General features: G+C 52.1%; 1 protein-coding gene across 7 annotated transcripts in view; it reads left to right on the top strand.

The window, feature by feature from the left end:
• EPS15L1 (epidermal growth factor receptor pathway substrate 15 like 1) overlaps nucleotides 1-18537 on the top strand; it is an 84050-nt gene that overhangs the window by 43532 nt on the left and 21981 nt on the right. For 6 of the 7 annotated variants that reach the window (XM_031437507.2, XM_064479954.1, XM_031437509.2 and 3 more), the window contains exons 14-21: nucleotides 991-1152; nucleotides 1669-1866; nucleotides 3362-3526; nucleotides 8218-8341; nucleotides 9262-9312; nucleotides 10360-10496; nucleotides 11714-11774; nucleotides 12744-12826. In XM_031437507.2, coding sequence (XP_031293367.1) covers nucleotides 991-1152; nucleotides 1669-1866; nucleotides 3362-3526; nucleotides 8218-8341; nucleotides 9262-9312; nucleotides 10360-10496; nucleotides 11714-11774; nucleotides 12744-12826 — 981 coding nt within the window. Of the gene's footprint in view, nucleotides 1-990; nucleotides 1153-1668; nucleotides 1867-3361; nucleotides 3527-8217; nucleotides 8342-9261; nucleotides 9313-10359; nucleotides 10497-11713; nucleotides 11775-12743; nucleotides 12827-14945; nucleotides 15181-18537 lie in introns of those variants that run through there. The other variant, XM_031437513.2, reaches the window with a different exon arrangement.

Below are 18537 nucleotides of genomic sequence, written 5' to 3'. Positions count from 1 at the left end.
CTCCCCTGTGCCCCCAGAGGTCCAGGCGATCCCTCCTGGGAGGCTGTCTGGAGAGGGCATGTGTGTCTGAGGCGAGGCATCTATGCATCTTCTCCCCTTCCTGTTTGCACGAGTGCTGGGGTGCGGTGCATCACACCCTGTAACTCGGGCGCCAGGTGCCATGTCTCTCAGCCGTCTGCGCCTGGGGAAATTTGCACTGTTGATAGATTCTGCTGTCACAGCCATGGCATGTTTTCACACACGCCATTCGCCTCGCGGATCCCTTCCCTGGAAGTCTAGTGATCGAGTCCAGGATCTCTGCACTGATAGATGTGGCCCACTTGGAGGCGCTCTAGCAGTTGGGAACCATTGTGCCCCAATCCCACGTTTGGACGTCCTCAGGGGCTTCCCGTGGCAGAAGCCAGTGCCGTCTCATCGGCGTGGGCTGCGGGGCATGGCCTGTGGTGCTCATACCCCACTTCCCTTTGATCCATTTGGAGCATGACACCCCCTTCTCTTCAGGGGCCTCTGCGGCCCCATCCGCTCTTCGCATTCCTGGCTCTTTACCTGGCCACCTCCTGATCGTCCTTTGGGTCCTTCGAAGTGGTGCTTCTGTGGGGCTCATCTTCCCACACCCTGTGATTCTGACCGACAGCACCTATGCTGTCTATTCATCTCGGTTCATTTGTGCTTGGGTGATGCCTCTCCCCTCCTCACCCCCGACCACACGTCACTGGAGAACTCTTCTTGCCAGGAACCCAGCTCCTCTCCTGGTGCCTGGCTTCTAGAAGGCCATCAGTAAATGTTTGCTAAGGGATTTAGTGAAGGATTCAGCTGGGGCTGCCAGGCTGAGGTGTGTGCAGTGTTCACTGCGGTGCTTGTGGGATGCCAGACTTGGGGGGTGCTGTTTTGTAGGACCTCTCAGAGGCTTCAGCCCAGGCTTTGTCTTAGCTTGCATATACCTACCCTGTTTTCATGAGGCTAAAGTAAATTCATGCAACCCTTCCCTAGGAATTACAAAATGATTTAGACCGGGAAACAAGCAGTTTGCAAGAGCTGGAAGCTCAGAAACAGGATGCCCAAGACCGCCTGGACGAAATGGACCAGCAGAAAGCCAAGCTCCGAGACATGCTGAGTGACGTCAGGCAGAAGTGCCAGGACGAGACCCAGATGGTGAGTGTTGCCTTCGCCACGTGCCCAGCAGAATGAGGCGACGTCTTACAGACTTCCCTGGGCTCACTGTGACTTTGGATCAGGGCTGACATCTGACCGGTTTTATAGAGTAGTTGAACGTATCATTTGAGAAGGTGTCCAAGCATTAGTGGCCTGACTGCAGTCTCACCCACCATGTCATACATATACGTGTGAACCCGTGTGTGGACACCCCGCCCTGGCCCATGCCCCACAGCACGCCTCTCTCCCCTCCCCTGGTGTCTTTGCTGCTTATTACAAACCAGGGAGGCTGCAGCCTCAGGAGATTGTAAAACCCTTACATCTCCCTCTGAGGCCTCTTGTGGGGACGTTTGGCCCTGGGGGACAGATTGCTGTGCTTGGCCCAGGTGTGTAGAAGGGATGCTATAAGGAAGCCAGGCACCTGGCTCTCAGGCTGGTGTCTGCCTCTCTGGGTCAACTTATTTTAAGAACATGAACCACAATTCTTCCTTAAAGTCACATTTCACCTCGTTTCAGATTTCTTCGTTGAAGACGCAGATCCAGTCTCAGGAGTCTGACCTCAAGTCCCAGGAGGACGACCTGAACCGGGCCAAATCCGAGCTGAGCCGACTGCAGCAGGAGGAGACGCAGCTGGAGCAGAGCATTCAGGCCGGGAAAGTTCAACTGGAAACCATCATCAAGTCCCTGAAATCCACGCAAGACGAGATCAACCAGGTATCCCCGAGGCGGTGGGGCTGGGTCTTCTGGGGTCTCCTGCCTTGTGGCGTGGCTGCCGTGAGCAGAGCTGTCACGGAGGCATGTGCGACCGGCGGTCCCAGTGGTTGTTTCCTCTGTTCTCGCTCACCTCATTTTCGTTAGATTCTCGTCTCGAAAGCCTGAGAATTAAGTGCTGGAACCCCCAGCATGTGTTCCAGAATCATGTTGACTTTGGCCTGGAGGTGTTGGCTTTGCCTCACTGTCCTCCCACTTCTCCCCGAGTACACATCATTTTGGGGAGTGGGCAGGGGCTGGGTGAGGACATTAAGTTAACTCATTTGGACAGAGCTCTGGGTTTGGAAAATGTTCTTGCCAGCCTGGTCCTCACACAAGCGAAGAAGGACACAGTCCCAGACGTGTTCCAGCACCTCTGTGTCCTCATGCCATTCGAAGGCCAGCATGCCGAGATGGCCCCATCTTCTAAGGAACATGGCCCCACATGGGCCCTTGTCCAGACACCCATCCCCATCCCATGTGAAGGCCTCAAGGCCTGCCGCCACTGCCCGCCAGCAGGGGGAGGGCTCTTTCCCTGCTCCCCTGTATGAAACAGCCAAAGGCCTCCTTGCTGGCCCTTGGATGTCCTGGCTACAGGGTGGGGGTGATTTTGATCTTGGCAACATCAAAATGCATCTTTGTGCTTCCTTTCTTGACTGAATTGATCTCTTTTTTCCTTTTGCCAGTTTATAGGCAAAAGTTGGTCACAAACATGTACCACTCAGGGATTTAATACCGTGAAGTATGCTTTATTGTTAATCCATATCTGTAGGATTATCTTTAATCTTTTCCTTCCCAGCCTTTAGTGTTTATAAAATATAGATAGGAGCCAAGACATGAGTTCACATTAGCGATAGTAATAATGATATTAAAAGTGATATCTGCTGCTTATTAGGACCCACCCTGCCAGATGCTGTGAGAGGTATCTTACCCATCATTTCTAACGCTCTGTTTTGGAGAAGAGGAAGCAGGTTAAGTCGCCAGCTTGAGGTCACGCAGTGTGTTTGAGACAGCTGAGATAAAACTGGGGTCTGTCTGACTTCACAGATTGCCTGCCTTCCCCTGGCCTCACATGCCGTCTCCAGGAACAAGGAGGAGCAGATGGGATAATAAAAATCCCATAAAGGAAAATGACTGCCGAGTATCACTTGGAATAGATTGTGAATCTGGGTTTTGTCCAATTTCAGTTCGGTCCGAATCAACAAATGTCTCTTTGAACACTTGCCTCCCTCAGGGCCTGGGGATACAAAAAGGCTGCCTGGGGCAGTCAGAAGGTTTTCATCTTGGTTTATGAGCAGTCTGGCTTCTCATAAACATGGCAACAGGGATTGTCTACTCAGTAGGCGGGTAATTCAGTTACCAGTGTGAATCATCTAGGGTTGGATGATAGGAGAAAAAAGTGCCTTGCCTAATACTTTTTCCTACCCGACTTGATGCCGGCGATGTCTCTGTTGTACAGGCAAGAAGCAAGCTTTCCCAGCTGCATGAAAGCCACCAGGAAGCCCACAGGAGTCTGGAGCAGTACGACGAGGTGCTGGATGGGGCCCACGGCGCCAGCCTGACCAACCTAGCAGACCTGAGTGAGGGCGTCTCCCTGACAGAGAGGGGCGGCTTTGGAGCCATGGTAAAGGTCGAATAAACGTATTCCAGTCCCGGGATTAGGTCCCACGTTGTGATCAGAGAAGGCCCCGCCCACTGGATCCAGCGCTTGCCAATCTTGAGTCTATCCAAGTGCAGGGTGTTTCTTGTTTTCGCTGCCGCTTTGCGAGTCCCCACCAGCCCTGCAGCCCAGTGTGCAGGGCTGCTCTCCATCCTGGCATCTGGGACAAAGCCAAGGAGAGGCCGGAATCCTTTGTAAAATCAGTTTTGAAAGACCTCCATCTCCCTGGGCCAACCACCCAAATTTGGAGGGCTTCCCAAACTTAAGCCAAATTGGATCAACTCTCACACGTTGTGAAACCCCACATTCTACTAATTGGGAGACCAGAGGAGTGTGTGGGGGTGTGTGTGTGTGTGTGTGTGTGTGTGTGTGTGTGTGTGTTTTCACAAGGAGCACCTTGAAAATCAACTGCACAGATAAAGATCAAGAAGGACACCAGCCCCCGCCCCGCCGGGTGTTGCTGTGTCACCTATGAATTGGCCTCCTGAAATTTTGCTTACGTTCGAAACTTCTGCACTTTTGCTTCAAACCTCAAGACCCTGGGGGCCCTGGTGGAGGCCCGAGAGGCTGTGGGCCTTTTAGGTTTCTGCAGGCCCTCAGGCTGCTGACATCCCGCAGCTGTTACTTTGTCCTCTGTTCCCGCCGGAGTCTGCTGTCGCAGCCCTGAGCCCTGGCATGTGCCATTTCCAATTTCTCCTGCCTGACGAGAGCGTGTCTGTGCCATCGTGGGAGCCGACAGGACACTTGGGTCTCAGTGGGCTTGTCCTGCTCTGCTCCCAAAGCCTTTCATAGCACGCCCCGCACTGCCAGCTCTCTTCCAGGGCTCCTCCTCCGAGCCCTCCCTCTGCCCCTGGCTCTGTTTGCTGCGTGAATTCCTTCCCCTCCCTGTAATAATTCAGTCTCTCTGTCTCTCTTAATGTGAGACTCAGCTCTTTGTGCTCATTTCTTGACATGTTTCTTTTCTCAGTAGCCAAGTCCTCCGTCCCAGGAATTTATGGGGAAGCTTATGCCTCCTTCCCCCGATCGCTTACAAGACGCTGTTGGTGTTCTCATCTGTCTCCTGTCTCTGGCCGTCACTGCCTCCCTCTGCTGTTCACACGTTCCTTTTCCCATGGAGTTGTAAACAAGCGAATTCCATGTCCGCTCAGGGCCCATCATCAGCTTTACCGTCCATTCATCCTTCCCGAACCGTGTGAACTTCCGCTTGGCCGTCTGGCGGTCTCGGTGTGTGCGTTCCAGCCCCGTAGCCCTGCTCTTGCTCTTCCCACCTGCCACCCGTCCCCTCGCACGGCTTGCGGCTTGCCCCGTTCCACCTTAGTCCGTGCAAAAGCTTGCTCACAAACCCTTTTGCAAGCTTTGATAAGAATGGTTTCCTTGGATAAAAAGTTGGCAGTGTAGTGGCAGTTTGCACGTGGCCAGGGATTTTTTTTCCCTCCCCCAACAGATTTTTTACCTTTATCTTTATTCCTTTTATAAGCAGGGCAACGTTTACATGATAGTCAATTCATCTTGAAATGTTGACGTCAGATCTGTTACACAGAAACTTGCAACCAGTGTCTAAAAGAAAAACTATATTTATCTCGTTGTACAAATACAATTTTTAAAGCACTTTTTGGTTTGTTTCCATTTCTTAATAAACACTTTGAAGAGAGCTTTTTGTTTACTCCTGGACATTTCAAGACCGCTTCGAGGAGAGGGACCTCTCTTAGTTCTCTTTGAGGGGGAGGAAAGTGAGGGCTTTAGTTTCCTGAGAACACTGCAATCCAAGACGTGCATCTAGAACTTTCTAAGTCTGGGCAGGTCTACTGAGGTTACTAAGTTTAGTGATAGGCTCACATGGTTGTACTTTGTCCAAGAGAGCAGGATTCTTAAAGCCACATTTAATTCTTGTCTCTCCTCTGCTGATGAGACTACTGGCCTCTTGTCCATGAAGTCAGCACTCAGCCAATCTGTCTGATAGAGACGAGGACCTAAATCATCCCAGATTCCATCTTGCCGAGAGCTTGTGAAAGATGGGGTTATCTGTCGCATCCATCCCCTGGCACACTGGAGCCAGTTTTATTGACTCTCCAGAGCCGATTATTAAATAGGAACTTTGTAAGCTGTTGTTCAACCTGTGGTAACTTGACGTCAGCCACATGGGAGTATTTACAGCATGGGGATTGGCAGGAGCTAGCGATCAGGGCTGCTTTTTTCAGAGAGCTGGTTTACCAACACACCACTGCTCAGCCCCCATCTAAAGGGAAGGAATGTCACAGAATGTCACCTTGATGCCCTTTCAGAGTTACCATGTCTCTTTCCTGAAAGATGCAGAACTTAAGGCTAGTCACCGAGCTCATTGTTCGAGCTGTCTCCCTCTGCCCTGGGGCTTGTCTCCCGCACTGCATCTCCCAGGGTGGCAGGCGCGTCTGTTCTCCCTGGTAGGTGGTCAGTGGATGGTGGAGTTTATGGCATCTCTGTGCCAGGGGAAATCTAGTTATCTGCTCTTTATCTGTCAAATGGAATCTGAGCCACCAGTGGTTACCCTAACCACATGAATCCTGCTGGGGTCTTCTTAGGCTTCTCCTTTGAAGGAGAGGGACTGGTTGCTGCCTCAGACAGTTGCAGACCTGACTTTTCAGTGCAGGGGCTTACGACCAGAGTCGCCAGAATCAGTCTCCTCTGCCATTGTCCACTGTTCAATTTGTCAGTCTTCCAAGTGATGACTGAAAACATTTTAAAAAACCAGAACCAAACCAAGTGATTTGTACATCAGTGCCAATTAAAAACTAAGTAGAAGCTTCCATTCTGAGGCCAAGTGGTCCTTCTTAACGCACCCCTCTATCCAGGTCATCATCTCTCTCTGTTCTTCTGGAGCAGTTAGGTTCCTTCCCCTGCGGTACAGAGCGAGCGGTTTATTCTCCACGCCGGCCTCACCGCTCCCTTAGATTAGGACTTCTCCGTGGTGCTGACCTGTGTCTCAGACCTGGTTGCATGCTGGCTGGTGCATGCATCTCATGCTAGTTAGCGCCGCAGCATCCTTACTGAGTCTGTGCACTGCTGCCAGACATGGTGCTTGCCTGAGAACTGGCTCAGTTTCCCCACCCCGGGAAGCCCTGTGGCTGGAGGCCCTTTCTCAGGTAAGGAACATCGTTCTGGATTCAGCAGAGGGCAGGGGTGTTGGTTCGTCCTTCCAAAACCCATGGCTTCCTCTTAGCCTGGCACCTCTGAGCCCCGTCCTACTCCCAAAGTCAACTGGCTCAGGGGGGTCAGAGCCTCTTTAGGAATCTTCCTTTGGCACCTTTGACGTCGTTGCCCTGTGACCGTTATCCACGCTTTCACGGAAGCCTCAGCTCTTTAATCATTTGGTTTTGTCAGTTGCAATAGTGGCTGAGTTCGCAGCTCCATGGATGCTGACACATTGGCCAGATTCGGTGAGGATGTTGTGCTTTTTAATATCATAGTGAAACCTCTGTGTTTTCACTGAGGGTGTGTCTTATTAACCAAAATATCTCAGAATTTCTAACCCAAGTGCATTGTTCCCGCGTATATTGTGTGCCCCACTCCCCCCAGATCATTTTCCACTATAAAAACTTGCTCTTCAAAAGCAAGGTTTTTTTTTCTTTTGATTTAAATATGCTTGTTTGTTTCTAGAAATAAGTACTTTAAAAAAAATGCAAAGTGCTGTGTATGCTCTAGTAGTTATGTTCTAACTGCATAAGCACTCATTTCCTCTCAGGATGTAAATAGCCAGCAGGTTTCTTGATGTGGAAACAGCATTTTTCAAAATGCCCACATAGGTACATACTCTCCGAGAAGGTGGTTGAAGGAGGCACACCTTTGAACGGCCCCTGGCTACCGTTGTTGGGTGGCTTGTTACATTTTCTTTCTGACATTTCCAACATGTGACTTTTTTTTCTGACTCAGTGGTTTAAAAAAATTTTTTTCTAGTTGTGGTAAAATACACATAACGTTTATCATCCGAACCATTTTTTTTGAGTACACGGTTCAGTAGTGTTAAGTAGTATATTCATGTTGTGCAGCTAAGCTCAGAACTTGTTCATACCCGTTAAACATCGGTTCCCCATCCGCCCTCCCCCAGCCCCTGGCAGCCACTGTTCTGCTTTCTGTCTCTTTGAATTTGATAGCTCTGGGGACCTCATATAAGTAGCATCACACAGCATTTGTCTTCTTGTGACCGGCTTCTTTCACTGAGCATAATGTCTTCAACGTTTATCCACAGAACATGTATCAGAAGTCCCTTCCTTTTTAAGGCTGAGTAGTATTCCATTGTATGTGCAAGCCACATTTTGTTTATTCATTCATCCAGCAGTGGACGCTCGATTGCTCCCACTCAATGATTTTTAAATAAACTTTCTCATTTTAGAAGACTTACAGAGAAGTTGCAAAGATAGTACAGAGAGTTCCCATCTGCCCCACAGCTAGCTTCCCCATTATTAACACCTCATGCAGTACATTTGCCACAACTAGTGAACCCAGTGTTGACACATTATTATTAACTGAAGTCCATCTTTCAGTGATTTTTTTTTAAACAATCATTCTCTTTTAGGTCACATCACTTAAAAGGGAAATATATGCATTAGGTATAGAATTCTGTACTTTGCTTTAAATATGAAATAATTAAATCCCTGTCATGTCTCTTCACAAAATTATAGGACGATCCTTTCAAAAATAAAGCCTTGTTATTTAGCAACAACGCCCAGGAATTGCATCCGGATCCTTTCCAGGCAGAAGACCCCTTCAAATCTGACCCATTTAAAGGAGCCGATCCCTTCAAAGGTATCTCGTCTGGCACCCACTTACTTTCTCATCACAAGCCTGTTTGTTTTGTGCCCTTTAGGATTGCCCGGTGACTAGAACAGTTAGGAGATCCCACCCTCTGAAGTGGGAGAGGGAAAGAATTCTTTGAGTGTAGTGGGCCTCTTGAGATTTTCACCTCACCTGGTTAACTAAAGATCTGGGGGTTGGGGGAGAGCTCCAAGCTCACTGAGAGTCGCCCAAGTTCAAGGGCGGCTTGCTTGGTTGGCCTGGAGACTCTGCGTGCCCAGTTCCCATCCGCCTCGCAGGACTGATAAGATAATCAGATGTAGTAATGATTGTGAAACCACCCAGTAAACAGCAGATGCCCACACAAGTATCTGAAGTCTTACGTGGTGAGTTCACCCAGAGCCACACACAAGCCAAGAGTACCTGAACAGGATTCTACAAACAAGATTTCCTAAGTCTCTCCATTTGTTGCAGAGCAGAACAGTGTTTCCAGGAAGGCTATCTGTAAGTTTCTGAGAAAAATGCTGAGGAAGGGAACAGGCAGCGGGAGCACTTCCCAGTGTTAGACGTGGAGTGGAAGCCCCTTAGATTTGAGAGACAGCCGAGCAGCTCCCACCCAGAGTGCAGATTTAGATGGGAGCTCAGCCTCGCTCCAGGGCTGCCGTGTGGCCCAGGGAGGTGGTCCCAGGGTCGCGGGATGGGGTGAGGGCTGGGGCCGTGACACATGGAGGGGAGAGGGTGAGTGCTGGCTTGTCCCACGGCCCCCACTTGTCCCTCGGCCATGCCGAGCGGCCAGCAGCACTCTTCCTTCCACCTCGGCCATCCTTGCTGTGAGAAACCACCTTGGCCAGTGGCCACCCCTGCTGTCCGTCTTTGCTCTGCTAGGGTCATTTCTACCACAGAGCCGAACGCTCCTCTCTCTTCCAATCCAGGTGACCCGTTCCAGAGTGATCCCTTTGCTGAACAACAGACAGCTTCAACAGGTAAAAAAAAAAAAAAAAAAAAAAAGAAGAAGAAGAAGAAAGAAAAAAGGCCTTTGTTAAAAGAAAAGTTTCGTGGACTAGCTCTCAGAATATTTCCATGCCTAGTTCAGGTTGAGGGAAATGGAAAAACACCTTCCAGCCTCCCCTGCCAGATCAGTTTCTGAAGGAGCCTCCACCAGCCCTCCTCAGTCACCTGTGCCCACCCGCGTCACCTGTGGCAGCATCAGGGGTCCTGTGCGCCCCCTGCAGGCACTGGCACTTGTGCTCACGCGCACCAGGGGCAGGGTGGAGGAGGCTGGGAGGGACAGCCATCGCACTGTGCAGAAGCCTAGCACCTGTTCCGTCCTGATGGTGATGGCTCCCCCCTCATCCCGTCCCCAGGCCCACACCCAGAACTCGAGGGGAATGGCCGCCCTCTGGGTATGGTGTTGGGGTCATGCTGTCTATCTGTTTTTCCCCTTCTATTTTTCTTTTTATGGAGGTGAAATTCACACAACACAATTAACAAACTTCACATAACACAAGTTAACCATTTTAAAGTGCACATTTCAGTGGCCTTTAGCTCATTCAGTGTTGTGTAGCCAGCAGCTCTGTCCGGCTCCAGAACGTTTTCCTCACCCCAAAAGGAGACCCGTCTCCATGGGCAGTCTCCCCCTTACCCCTCCCCAGCCCCTGGCAGCTACCACTTTGCTTTCTTTCTTTGTGGATTTACCCACATTGTTTGTTTATATTATTTTTAAAATCAGTGTGATTGAAAGGTATAATTTATACACAACAGAACTCACCAATTTTGAGTGTATAATTGGATGAGTTTTGACAGATATGTGAGAGAACATTTCCATTATCTCGAAAAGTCCCCTGGTGCTCCCCCCTACCCCCAGGTCTCTGGCAACCGCTGGCCTGCTTTCTGTCACTATTTTTACCTTTTCTAGAATTTTATGTAAATGGCACCAGTCAATTGGGTGTTCTTTTATATTTGGGTTCTTTCACTAAACATAATGTTTCTTCATGGGTGTTTTTTCCTTCTCTTTCCAAAACACCTTCTAGATCCTTTCGGAGGGGATCCTTTCAAAGAAAGCGACCTATTCCGTAGCTCTGCCCCCGACGACTTCTTTAAGAAACAGACAAAGAATGACCCATTTACCTCAGACCCATTCACGAAAAACCCTTCCTTACCTTCAAAGGTGAGTGACCCCAGGAAGGCCGTCTTCCCTGTGCTACCCATGTGCGCCCCCTGCATGGGTGAAGGCAGCCCTTCCTGTCCCCAGCTCTGTGGACCGGGCCAGGGCCCCCATCACTTGGACTGTGCTCGCTAAGCCTGATGAGTGGGGCTGTGCGAGGCTGGGCAGTTCTCCAGGAGCTGGCTTGCAGGCTGAGCCTCTTTACTGGAGAGCGAGGTGACCGTTTTTGCTGGTCCCTGTGGAGGGAGGCTCATCCCGTGAAGCGGGGCGTCACAGCCAGCAGTCCATGAACCCAGGTCAGGGCAGACTGTGTCTTTTATTATAAAAGTTTCCTTTTTTTCTCTAGTGATAATCATTGTCTTTTCATTCATCTTAAGTGTGTTTGCCTTTATCTCTTTAAGCACAGTTACTGCTGCTTTAAAGTCATCCTCATCTGAGAATTCCCAGTGTGTGGGTCATCTTGAGATTGACTCCATTGGTTGTCTTTTCCCTTGAGAAGCACAGTTTTCTGGTTCACTGTGTGTTGAATAACTTAGAAATGTATTCTGTGTGCTGTGAGTGCTCTGTTGTGGAGACTGGGTTCTACTGCATTCCTCCAGAGAGTGTGGATGGTTTTGTTTCAGCAGAAAGCCGACTTAGTGAGACTCGCACTGTGAACTCCCTCTCTCTGTCACCTAGCTGTAGGCTGCTCTGAGGGAGCCCACCCACACACAGTGCAGGGGTCGGCCTGAGACTTGGGCAGAGCGTGTCGTGGAATTTGGGGCTCCCATGCCTCTCCTTTCCAGATCCCACATCCCTTTCTCATGCCTGTGGTTGTCCTGGGGCTTCCTCCTCTGAGCTTCAGTCCAGAAAGACAGTGAGTTCTCTACTGGAGTTGTAACCTCCCAATACTCTCAGACTACAGCTGTCAAAATGGAAAGCTCAACCTTGTACCGGTTTTTCTGCCAACTTTCTATTCTCTCCCAAAGTCCTCCCACTTTGGTTCACTTCCTGAGTCTTCAGGTGGTTGCTTTTTTGGAGTTGGGTATCCAGAATGTTGATAGGTGTTACCTGCAGAAGGGGTTGGTCTGTTGGGATTTTGCTCTCGTTTAAATCGTCTCATCCTCCCCACCATGCCTGGGTGGCACATACGGTGTGTGTAAATGTCAAGTTTGTGGTTGAATGAGTGGATGGTAGACAAAGAAACTGCTTTTCACTCTCTCCTTTCTCCTTTCACTCAGCTTGACCCCTTTGAATCCAGTGACCCTTTCTCATCCTCCAGTGTCTCCTCAAAAGGATCAGGTGAGCTTGATGGCTTATTTCCTTTCTCACTCTCCCTCAGGCAGTGGGAGGGGAGGGCCCACTCACGTCCAAAGCTGGTGTGTTCTCAGTGTTGATGTTATTAGGAAGCGGCACCCAGATCTCACCTGAGGCCATGCAGCCAGAGCCAGTCCCCACTGGCTGCTCGTCTTCCCAAGCAAAAGCTGGCATCATTCTGGAGAGGAAGCGTGGCAGCAGTAGGGATTAAGTCGGTACAAACACCAGTGTGTTAGTTACTGTTTGCTCATTCCTCCTAATGAATCTTCAGTTTATACCTTTGGATTTTTCTTCCTGAAAGAATCCAGGGTTCTACTAAGGCCTGTGCTGTGGCCGCTGTGTTTGAGGGAAACTTCGCTCACAGTATAAAGCTCTTAGGTGAGCTCTTGAGCCTTTAAGGGAGGGGAGTGTTTGCGGACTCCCCCTTGCTTTTGGGAACGGGCCCCACTTGGTACTGCCGTCTCACCGAGCATCTTGCGCTTTAGTTACAGAGCTCAATTTCACAGATGAGCTCGTGGGTTACTCCTGGCAGATCGCCCCACCCACCAAAGGAGAAAGCTCCCCCTGCAGATGACCTCCCTGCATAAATCCTGTGGGTGGCGGGTCGCCTCCCTGTCAACCTCCCCTCCTGATCCAGTGGACAGTAGGCTCTGCTTCTTCAGGGTCCCTGTCACTCCTTTGGTGACTGTGAACATTGCTGGCTTGCAGCACAGAGTCCCTCTGGCTCTCCCTGAGCCAGCTGTTGTGGCCACAAACTGTCTGGCTGAGCGGCACCGACCGCAAGTCAGAGTGGGCGGGGGCAGGGGGCTTTGTTGAGGGCCTGCACCCAGATTCCCGACCTTGGCGAACAACCATGACCTCCATGGATGTCCTGAGAGGTGACACTTTCCCTTGACCCCAGGCGGTGTGTTCTGCGAACGCCCTGTAACTCTCCTCTGTTGGTGTTGCTTGCAGGTCCCTTTGGAACCTTAGATCCCTTTGGAAGTGGGTCCTTCAATAGTGCTGAGGGCTTTGCCGACTTCAGCCAGATGTCCAAGGTAAAGCGCCCCCCACAGAGCCCCCATGCCTCTGCCAGTGTCCTTGTGCCTCTTGTCGTGGTCTTGTTATGGGCTGCCAGGCGTGAGTGTTTAATGCCACGTATGTATTTCCTCGGCACCTGTCAGACTCTGAAATGCATCCCCCTGTGAGGTCGTGGGTCAGCAGACAGGGTCTAGAAAGTGCCCGTGGCTGTACTGGACCCCTGTCCCTTCCTCCTTATGGATCTGCCAGAGCCCTGTGCCCCCCGCCAAGGCACAAGCACCGTACGGTCCCCCTGCTGCCACTGCTGTGTGAGGGCCACCAGGCCACAGGTGATGACGTGGTCTCTGTGGCTGAACAAATTCGAGAAGGCGTGGGGCACAGAGGGCGAGGCCTGGTGTGGGGTCCGCTGAGGCCGGAACCTAGGGCCACAGCCCGGAAGGCGGGAGGTGTCTGGAGCTGCCCATGGACAGAACCTGAGAAGGGCATGGAAAGCAAGGGATACGCTCAGCGAGTAAACATGCAGGTGAAAAGTGAGCTGTTCAGGAAGGACAGCGGTCACCCTTGGATGGGCCGGACGGCACCTGCAGGGCCATAGTTATACGCACTGACCAGAGACCCAGCCCCACGGATGGTGTCGGAGCTCTGCTGAGAGGGGCTTGCGGGTGTGGCTAGAAAAGTCAGTCGGTCGATAACATCCAAAATGGACAAGTCAAGAAGTAACAGTGGAAGCCCATGACTTCGAGGTAAATTCCAGAAGGAACTGCTAAGAAGCATGTTGAAACCTGTTGAAAATGTTGGTTTTGGTGAGAGAAAAAGGGCTGAGGGTCTGCTGTTCTTGGTTCTATCCTTTAGCCTCCCTTGGTTTTGACTGTGAACATGTCTCTTTGACAAGAGTTAAGGGAGGCAGTGTTAGGTGTGCGCGTCTTGGCCTCAGACCTCGGCCCCAGCCCCTGTGTTTGCTCCACTCCTTCTCGGCGGCTGAGGGTGGGGTCCCTCACAGGTAAAGAGCCACATGCCGCACAGCCTGTGGCCATGGGGCCACCAAGCCCTGCGTCCTTTGTTCATTTCACCCATCTTTCCCAGCCACCTGCTCCAGCTCAGGTGCCATGGGCACTGGAGGGGGGCAGCCATGTGCAGATATAGTTCCTGTCCCCAGTCTTGTGCCCCAGCTGGGGAAGGCTCACGAGCCAGGTGGTGGTGAGAGGGCTGGGGAGGGAACCCCGGAGTGTGTGGGAGCGGGCCTGCAGCGGGGAGCCCCATGCCTGCTGCACCGCCCACCCCGCGTGCTGACTCCTCGGGGGGTCCTGCCCTCTTCCTCCTCATTCACTCAGCCTGGCGGGTGCACAACTGTCTGGCCGTTGAGTGCTGTGTGCTGTGCGCTATGGTTAGTGAAGTGTGATTGTGGTGCTTCCAAGAAACATTGGAGATTCTGTTTAGGTTTTCAGAGAAGCACATGAACATCAACTGTCGAGGAAGCAAATCTGGCTTCTGGCCGGAGGCAGAGCATCTGTTTGCCTTGGCTGCCACTGGAGGGAGCCCAGAGGTGCTGGGGTTGCTGCCTCTCTCCTTCCAGTGCCTGGAGGGAAACTGTGACATCGTCTGGGATCGGCCGGAAGGCACCAAGGCCTGAGAGTTGCCCTCACGTTTGCCTGTCACTTAGTGGCTGTTACCCAGACTCCTTGAGTAGAGCTGTGTGCCCACAGCTTCTGTCCCTGCTTGGGTGGCGGGAAACCAGCTCCTGAAATCAGGAAACTTCTGCCACACGGTGGCAGCAATCCCCAGGGAAGGGTTTGTGTGGTCTCTTCTAGCTGTCACAAGTGGAGTGAGAGCTAGCAGTGGCCCTAGCCAGGACAAGGATGAGGGCATGAACAAGACTCTCTGTTCCAAGAAGCATCTGACTCGAGGCTGCGTGGCCTCAGAGGGTGACAGTGGGGTGGCCCGCTGGCGGGGCCCCTGGTGGAGGGAACAGCTGCTCTCCCTCCTCCAGGCAGTGCCTGTGTTTCCCGTGGCTGCAGAGACTCCCCAGAGCCGGCAGTTCCAAGCCTGGCCCTTCCCTCTTTCTGCCTGTTCTAAAGTTGCGTTTTCCTTTTTCTGACTCTGCTCTCCATCTCCTTGTTTTCTCGTGTCCCCCATCAGGCTGCATACACGTGCACTTGTGACTTCAGAGCCAATGCCCCTTCCTGCTCGCGGCACTGGCAGGACGGAGCTGGATGGGGCTGTGGAAAGTTTGTCTCCTGTCCCCCACTGTTTTGTTTTCACAATCCCGTCAGCTCCTGATCTCATGCCACTGGCCCAGCTGAATACAGGGCTCTAACCTTGCAGGTCTCTGTTTGTCCCTTTTGGTTCCCTTTCTGTTTTTCAAGAATAACATCATGTGTATAAATAAAATGCTGAAGGAAATGAAAGTAAAGTGGCAAGAAGGTGTTTTGGTTTTTTTTTTTTTTTTGGTTGTTTTTTTTTTTGACTTCTTGGTTTTGTTGTGTGTTTTTACACCGCTATCTTTTCTCCACCTGAGTGGGGTGAGGAGGCAACGCACACTGGCGATGCATGCTGGCGCCCTGCCCTCTCCTACCTTCACCCGAAATTGGAGTGACCTCCCTCTGCTTGGCAGTGCTGAAGCAAAGTGTCAGCCAGCCGGCTGACTCCAGTAGATTCCTTTGGGAGGTTCTTTGGACTTACACTCTTCGTTGAGGTCCCCCCATACCCGAGGATATTTTTCTAGACAGGATCAAGCCTACATTACCTTGCTTTAAGAACACATTCCCCAAAACAGATTTCAGAAAGCATCTGAGAACAAAAACAAGACTCCAACTTAATTATTTCACCCCTCCCATCCTGAAAAAAAGCACCTATGAAATACTTGACTGGTTGTCAGTCCATTTTCAGTTGTTTTCCAACCCTGCATTCCTATTTAGGGCTGTTTTTATTTGTTTATTTTTTAAATTGGGAGTTGTTTGCTTTAAACCAATTCTTTAAACTGTGAACCTCTTAGAGCTGCTTTTCATATAGTAGCTTTTTTTTTTTTTTTTTTTAGCACACTTCACTCTAGCCCAGCCAGAGAGCCCCTACTGGCTTTACTGAAACCCTTCTAAAAATAGCAACTTTCCCTGAAGCCACAGCCTGAATAGGAACCAGTCAGGTCCCAAAGGAGGCTTCTTGGGAAACTTGAAGTCATGAAAACTAGAATTCGGAAATAATGCCTGCTTTTTGTGTTACAAGTGATATAATTCCCTGCTGTGGGCGAACAGGCGTTTACGGCTGGAACCCTTTCACCTTGGAGCGGGCCCACGGGTGCACTGGCTTTAGACAGAAGAGGGGGCGGAGAGTGGGCTTGGCTGGTGGTGTCCCCAGCCAGCCAGGAGGATCACTGCAGCTCACACTCCAGGGTGCAGTGCATGGGCTGGGTGGACGAGGGCCCCATGTGCCTCGCAACTCTATGGGAGGGGATGGCATGTCTGGAGGGCTCTGGGTATCCCTCTGTGCCCCTTCCCCAGAGCTGGTGCGCACCCAGCATCCAAGACAAGAACTGGGGTCCCTGCAGGGACCTTGGGGGCCTGTCACATCACCACTCTGATGAGAAGTTTGGTTTGCTTCCTGCCTGCCTGTCTCAGGTCATGGTGTGAGTGGAGCGAGCCCTAGACCCAGTGTGTGTCCTGCGGACAGCAGAAGCAGTGGCGCCAGTGTTCCCTCCCTCTCCATCTCTTTAAGCCCCCACTCGGTCTTCTTTCCCAAACAAGACCTTAACTCACCTATTTTAAAGCTAAGCTGAGGTCAACATTGCACCTTTTCTCCTGTGCTGCCTCCTTCTAGGAACGGCTCTGTGGGTGATGGGAGGCAGCAAAAATCAAGCGTCGGTGGCTGATGGGTGTTTGCAGATTCTTGCGGGCATCCAGGAGAATTCTAGTACATCCTTGGCAAACTAATAATCATGCCATCTCTGTGCGGATGCTGTCTCGGCGCCAGCTGGAGCGATTTACGCGTTACCTTTTGCCTTCCTGCCACCGCCCTATGAGCCGGGGCCTGTCATTACTGTCATCTCATAGATGAAAAAACTGAGACACGGAGTTGGGCCTCCAAATCCCACCCTGGCCCCCATGCTCTGCAGCAGACGTTCTGGAAACTTGAGTGACAGGTTTTGCAGACTCCCTGACGTTTGTCCCTTAAAGGATAAGTGTCCCAGAGCCTGGGAAAGGGGAGCAGCAGCCATGCATGGAGGTTCCTCCCTGCTTGGTCACAGCCCCAGCAGTCCTTTTTGCTCAGAGTGTCCTGGCAGGCCCAGGCAGTCTTGGCAGGGAAATGAACCTTCCCCACTGGACCCCATCTTCCCCTGGGCCTGCTGCCCTGCTCTGACTCTTGCCTGTATCTACACATGTCTCCCTCCTGGGCATGAGGACAATCCCCAGACCTACGGTGGAGGGCGAGCCGACAGCTGGCGAAGGCAGGTCCTAGGAGCTCTGGCCTAGAAGGCAGATGGTGCAGGGTCTTGCCCTGACTGCCCCAGTGAGGTGCTGTGTAACTAGCAGGCTGCACCTCCTCTCCATGCCTCAGTTTCCCTGCATATAAAATGGAAGTGGTGACAGTAGGGCTCTGTCCCAAGGCATTGGAAAGATATGGGTGAGAAGGTCACAGAGCCAGTATCTCCTATCCTGGCGGCCCCAGAGGGTTGGGGGAGGAATCCGGGCACCCAGTGGGCTTGGCCGACTGTGCAGCAGCCCCTCCCCCTCCCTATGGGCTGGCCGCCTCTCCCACCTGAGACTAGTGGCTGTTACTGGGCACCAGGGGCAGCGGTGGCCGCAGCCCCATCCCCATCCCTGTGCCCATGATCCTAGAGGGAAAGGAGCGTGACTGGCGTCAGCCCTTCTCCCTGCTTCTCCAGATTACCTAAGAAGGTCCCATGAGTGTGCTGTTGTATTCCTGCTTTGTTTTCTGGCCCTTGGCCCTCCCCACTGGGGAGAGAAGTGCAAGCGCGCCTCCTCGTGGCCCCACCATCCCTGCTGCGCGCAGCTGGCCCTGCCCACTGCATGTTTCCTTTCCCTTGCTTTTGGAGGAACATGTTAGCGTTTTCACCCCCGGGTCCACCTGTCCCACTTGCGTGTCTGGTAGCTGTGAATCTCCTTGCTCTGCTTTTCCTGGTTATTTTCTGTGTTCGTAGAAGTGGTCCCCTACCCCTGTAGGCTGTGATCTCCCTTTGGGATGCAGCTGGTACATCTGCGCTTACCTGGTGGTCAGTGGGGGTTTGCTGCGCTGCTGCTCCAGGTGGGGTGCACGTGTAGACAAGTCCCTGCCCGCTGCAGGCTCAGCTGGCAGGTGTGCGCCCCATCACCAGCACGTGCCCTTCAGGCCACCCAGTTAGGCAGGAAGGGCCTGGGTACCTGTTACTGTGGCGTGGTGACACGTGTCCTGTCTGTTCCTACTAGGACAGCCGAGCAAGCAGTTAGTAGCAAGGGTGTCAGGGAGAGCTCTGGGGATGGCAGTGGGGTCCAGCCAGGCTCTGAGGGAGAGGAGGGGCTCGAGGTGGACGGGATGGGTTGAGCCCCCATGAGAGACTCTGTGTGTACGGGGGCCTAGGGATGGGGCACAGGGGGCTCCAGGCACCAGGGAATTGCCAAGAGGGGACTGGGGCAACTGCAGGGATGAGGCCAGAAAATTGGGCAGCAGAGGGCCATGAGGAAGGCCCTGTGTGCCTAGAAGAGCGCTTAGAGGCTACCTGCCTACCCATCTCCCTCAG

Source organism: Camelus dromedarius, chromosome 27, assembly GCF_036321535.1.
Source record: "Camelus dromedarius isolate mCamDro1 chromosome 27, mCamDro1.pat, whole genome shotgun sequence".
NCBI classification, from domain to species: domain Eukaryota; kingdom Metazoa; phylum Chordata; class Mammalia; order Artiodactyla; family Camelidae; genus Camelus; species Camelus dromedarius.
Note: the sequence above shows the minus strand (reverse complement) of the source record. Positions and strands in the feature narration are given on the sequence as shown.